General features: G+C 41.5%; 2 protein-coding genes across 2 annotated transcripts; both read left to right on the top strand.

Annotated features, from left to right (window-relative positions):
* The first annotated feature begins 341 nt into the window (after positions 1-341).
* On the top strand, positions 342-3314 carry LOC116174567. The gene has a single exon (XM_031492505.1). The coding sequence runs from the start codon at positions 342-344 to the stop codon at positions 3312-3314; it is 2973 nt and encodes a 990-aa protein (XP_031348365.1).
* Positions 3315-4513: 1199 nt separating this feature from the next.
* Positions 4514-5464, top strand: LOC116174568. Its single transcript, XM_031492506.1, has one exon. The coding sequence runs from the start codon at positions 4514-4516 to the stop codon at positions 5462-5464; it is 951 nt and encodes a 316-aa protein (XP_031348366.1).
* The last annotated feature ends 231 nt before the right edge of the window (positions 5465-5695 follow it).

Genomic DNA, 5695 nt, shown 5'->3' on the forward strand with positions numbered 1-5695 from the left:
TCCGCAAGCTGCCGTTGCCTCTTGGTCCTTCCAGGTAAAATTCCTTTCATTAGTTCCTTTATGTAAATTTCGCCGAACTTCAGAGATTGCATTAGTGCTAAACTTGTATTTTTAAATACGGGTACTTCGAAAATATTTCGTAACAATAGAGTTCTTAAAATTTCTCGTTTACAGTAACTTTTGTTAGCAAATCTGCATACCGGCTTCCATCAGGTCCTTTTTCTTTAATATTTTACGTTTTAAATTTCGTTGTGTTACAATTATTTTATTGCCTGTTGGTCGCCGCTATTCTAGTTAAATTTAAATTAGCGTATTGTGAAAATATTGTGTTCTATTTCATTATGGCTGACGAATTAAAGAAAGCCAGGGGTCAAATTAAATCTAAGCTTACGCGATTTCAAACATTTATTTCAAAACTTAATAACGATACGGTTACCGAGGAAGATGCAATTGAGCTCCAAGATAGATTGGAGGCTATAACGCCCTTGATGAAGGAATACGATGAGACTCATAGTAAAATGATTAATTTGGTCTCTGATGTGAGCGACGACGAATGTCACCACGCACAATTTGAATCTGCTTATTTTAAAGCGACTTCATTCGCGAAATTGCTGCTCAACAAAGCAAAAGTTGAACGCATTTCAATATCTCCGTCGTGCAATTCCGATGCGAGAAGCGTTAACAGTTCTTCCCACAAGAACCCATTTTTTAATCTGCCTAAGATATCAATTCCTAAATTCTGTGGTGATTTAGAAAACTGGATAGAGTTCAGGGAAATTTTTAACAGCCTCATTCATTCAAATGAGGAGCTAAACGACGTTCAACGACTACACTATTTGAAGTCAAGCCTTACTGGCGACGCAAGCCAGGTAATCAAATCGCTACAATTTTCCGCCGGCAACTATCAAGTTGCTTGGAAAGCAATCTGTGCTAGGTATGATCAGCCTCGCATGCTAATACGCAATCATTTAAGATCTATACTAGATTTAGAATCCTGTGTCAAGGAGGCGTCTCCCGCATTAAGAAAGATCTCTGATGCATTATTCAAACACGTCACCGCTTTACGCTCGCTAGCCTCCGACGCCCAATTATTTGAAACTACCATCATATATATTATAATGTCTCACAAACTAGATTCTACTACATTACGCCAATGGGAAAGAAACCAAAATGATGCTGGTACCGCAATACCGAACTTTGACGAGTTCAAAACTTTCTTAACAAACACTGCAAATTTGCTAGATAGCTTGCAATCCAAATCGGATTCGAAGTCTACCCCTACGCCAGTATACGCCAAAGGAAAACCTCAAATGTCAAAATCCTTTGTGATGAATTCTCCAATATGCATCTTATGCAAAGACTCCCATACACTCAATTCTTGTGAGCATTTTCTAAAATTTTCTCCATCACAAAGAATTGCCAAAGTTAAAGAATTAAAACTATGTTTGAATTGTCTGTACAAGGGTCATATGATAACTCAGTGTACTTCTAAATACAGCTGTCGCACCTGCAAGGGGCGGCATCATTCCCTGCTGCACCTAAGCTCTGGTCCTGCTAGCCAAGAGGCGCCTACTGGGCGGAAAATAGAGTCCAATCCTTCTAGTAGCAATAACGATGAACCAAGTCAAAGTATTGCTGCATTTTGCACGAACACCATTCAAGTTCTTCTACCAACCGCTTCAGCTCAAATTCTTGATTCTACTGGAGCGGCACACACAATTCGTGTTTTATTAGATTCTGGTTCGCAGTCTAATTTCATTCGCGCTAGCATTTGTCAGAAATTGAAGCTGAACGTCGAAAATGCTAACGTTACGGTGTCAGGTTTAAGTAAATTATCATCCACTATTCGATCAAAATGTTGTGTAATTTTACGATCTCAATATTCGGGTTTTCAAGAGGACGTTTCTTGTTTGATTCTTGAAGAGATCACTGGCACAATGCCTAGTTTCCGCTTTAACTGCAACATCAAACTGCCAAAACACATCAAATTGTCTGATCCATCATTCAATACTCCCGGAAATATTGATATGTTAATCGGATCGCCTCTATTCTTTTCTTTATTATGCGCGGGTCAAATAAGGTTAGGCCCAAACATGCCCATTCTACAAAAAACCCAACTGGGTTGGGTAATTTCTGGCCCTATAGGTGCCATCCCTTCTACCAAATCGCAATGCAATTTGAGTGTATTAAACGATCTTCCTGAACAGTTAGCCAAATTCTGGGAATTACAAAGCTATCCCTCTGACAAGGTACATTCAGCTGAGGAGACGGAATGCGAGACCCACTTTACGAAAACCGTCTCACGAGATGAAGACGGAAGATTTATTGTCGACATTCCTTTTAAGGCTCCTCTCGACACCCTAGGAGAATCATACAATAAGGCTCAAAGACAATTTTTCGCTTTGGAGAGGCGTCTTCAAATGAATCCCATCATTTTGGAGCGCTATACTGCCTTTATGGAGGAATACCAAAATCTAGGCCACATGTCACTTTCAAATGCATCCTTTAGAGGCATTTCGTATTATCTTCCCCACCATGGAGTGATGAAGGAATCAAGCCTTACCACCAAGCTTCGAGTGGTATTCAATGGTTCCTCATCGACTACGTCGGGACGGTCTATCAATGATTTTCAAATGGTTGGCCCAACCATACAACAGGACCTCTTTTCTATATTGGTGAGATTTCGAAAATATACTTACGGGATTTCAGCTGATATTGAAAAGATGTACCGACAAGTTCTAGTAAACCCAGATCAGAGACCCCTGCAACGCATTTTGTGGAGACCTGTTCCCTCTGAGCCGCTTTTGTCCTATGACTTGAACACCGTTACGTACGGTACATCATCTGCTTCATTTCTCGCCATCCGATGTTTATATCAAATTGGAATAGACATCGAAAAATTCGATTCCAAAACGTCAAGCATCATCAAGTCCGACTTCTATGTCGATGACCTCTTAACTGGCGCCGATGATCTTTTTGAAGCCCAAGTACTCGCCTCTAAAGTCTCACATGCCCTTCGTGAAGGCTGCTTTCCGATTCGTAAGTGGATTTCCAACGATCCAAGGGTACTGGCTCACTTACCCGAGGAGGACATCCATCCAGGCTTACTGGAACTGGGATCCCATGATCATACTACCACTCTGGGACTAATTTGGAATTTTCAAACCGATAGTTTTACCTTCACCATCTCACCAGCTCCCATAAGTAAGATAACCTTTCTCAAATTGCTCAAATTTTTGACCCGCTTGGCCTTCTCAGTCCATGCACCGTTAGTGCTAAAATACTCTTACAACAATTTTGGCTGGAGAAATTAGGATGGGATGATCCGGTGCCACAGCCGATTTTATTGAAGTGGTCCTCTTATAGGAGCGAATTAACAGAGCTTAGTGAACTCCAAATACCCAGGCACTCCATATGCGTTCGATCAACTAACATTCAACTGCATGGATTCTGTGATGCCTCTATCAGCGCATATGGCGCGTGCATCTACCTCAGATCTGTTGATCAAAGTAATAAAATTCATATAAGTTTGTTATGTGCCAAATCGAAAGTGGCGCCCCTAAAGCCCCTTACCATTCCCAAACTAGAACTCAGCGCTGTCCTGTTAGCTAAACTTGTTGAACAGGTAATTAATTCGCTAAATATGAGAGTATCCGCCACGTACCTTTGGTCAGATTCTACAATAGTGTTAGGATGGGTAAAAACCAGCCCTAATCTATTGAAAACCTTTATATGCAATCGAGTCGCTGATATACAGGAGCGTACTTCTTCCGCAATCTGGAGACACGTTCCCACCAAATGCAATCCTGCTGACTTGCTATCCAGGGGAGTCACGCCAAAATCTTTAAAGTCCACTCAATTATGGTGGAATGGGCCCGACTGGCTCGCAAGCTGTGAATCATCATGGCCAAAACCACCTGATTCACTCCCACACCTACCTGAGTTCAAGCTTCAAACTCACTCGCTTATTACTACAACATCATTTAATCTAATCGACAAATTTTCCGATATATCTCGATTGGAAAGAGTTGTTGCATTTCTGTTGCGATTTATTAATAATTGTCGCGTGGTCATGAAAAATCGCATCACTGGCCCTCTAACAGTACTCGAAATTCGAGCCGCTCTTTTATGCCTGATAAAAATATCTCAGATCGAATCCTTTGGTGAAGATCTGAATCAGCTACGACGAAATCGCCCCCTGAAGCGGTCCTCCTCTATAATAAGTCTGAATCCATTTTTGGATTCAGAAGGTATCCTGCGCGTTGGTGGCAGACTTCGCAAATCAAATTATCAATTTGATAAGATTCACCCTATTGTACTCTCGGGAAAACATCGATTGGCCAAACTACTCACTCTCCGAGAGCACTTGAGATTGTTACACGCTGGCCCACAGCTTCTTCTGTATTCCCTTAGGAACCAATTTTGGATTATCTCTGGAAGAAGTCTAACTAAGCAGACGGTACACAAATGCATGAAGTGTTTCAGATTCTCTCCCAAACTGGTAAAACCCATCATGGCCGATTTACCTCCTTCTCGTGTACAAGCTGCACCTCCATTCTCCACCGTTGGCGTAGATTATGGAGGTCCTTTCCTCATTAAAAACCACAAGGGCCGAGGTGCCAAAACCTCTAAGAGCTATTTATGCCTTTTCATCTGCTTTGTGACCAAAGCAGTTCATTTGGAACTGGTGACTAATCTAACATCGGAGTCCTTCATAATGACATTCAGGCGGTTTGCTTCCCGCCGAGGAAAACCGTCTCACGTGTATTCCGACAACGGAACCAATTTTGTTGGAGCCAATTCGCTACTGAAAGAATTGAGCTTATTTTTAAAGAGTAACGGCGATCACATCAATAAAACGTTTGCTGTTGAAGGCACCACATGGCACTTTATTCCTGCCCATAGTCCTCATTTTGGAGGCCTGTGGGAGGCCGGTATAAAATCCGTAAAATCACACTTAAGGAGAGTATTAGGTACATCCTTACTCACGTATGAAGAATTTAGTACTTTGCTATCTCAAATTGAAGCGACTATCAACTCCCGTCCGCTTTCTCCCTTATCAAGCGATCCCAATGACTTCCAACCCCTCACGCCGGCACATTTTTTGATTGGAAGACCACTGACCTCACTGCCAGATCCAGACGTCAGCAGTATACCGATTCCACGTCTCAAAGCATTTGAGCTAGTTCAACAACTTCATCAACGCCTGTGGAAGAGATGGAGTAAAGAATATGTAAGCGAGCTACAGCAGCGCACGAAATGGCGATCTCATCTGTCCGACCTCAAAAATGGCACCTTGGTGCTCTTGAAAGAAGATAACCAGCCACCTCTACATTGGAAGCTGGGTCTTGTTGTAGCTGTTCATCCCGGTGCAGACGGAGTAGCGCGAGTTGCATCTGTGAAAACTATAAATGGAGTGGTGAAACGTTCTTTTGCAAAAATTTGTCCTCTGCCAATCGTATAGTTAATTATAATGAAGTGCAAATGATTAATTATTTGTGCAGTGATGATAGTTTTTTCTTGTTCTTGAAAATTGTTAGTTGTTAAGAAACCATGATGTACACTCTAGATTCAATTTGTATTCAGTTTTCATTGTTATATTGTTAGGTTAAGTAAATGCAGTATATTATTGAAAGCCTTCTTTCAAGGCCGGGGGCATGTTGAGAATTTCTTAGTATTTTCACAAAAGACCTTT

Source organism: Photinus pyralis, unplaced genomic scaffold (genome assembly GCF_008802855.1).
Source record: "Photinus pyralis isolate 1611_PpyrPB1 unplaced genomic scaffold, Ppyr1.3 Ppyr1.4_LG6, whole genome shotgun sequence".
NCBI lineage: Eukaryota > Metazoa > Arthropoda > Insecta > Coleoptera > Lampyridae > Photinus > Photinus pyralis.

What these genes read in the sequence shown, in the direction of transcription:
- LOC116174568 (XM_031492506.1), top strand. Translation starts at nt 4,514, where the DNA reads ATGGCCGATTTACCTCCTTCTCGTGTACAAGCTGCACCTCCATTCTCC.
- LOC116174567 (XM_031492505.1), top strand. Translation starts at nt 342, where the DNA reads ATGGCTGACGAATTAAAGAAAGCCAGGGGTCAAATTAAATCTAAGCTT.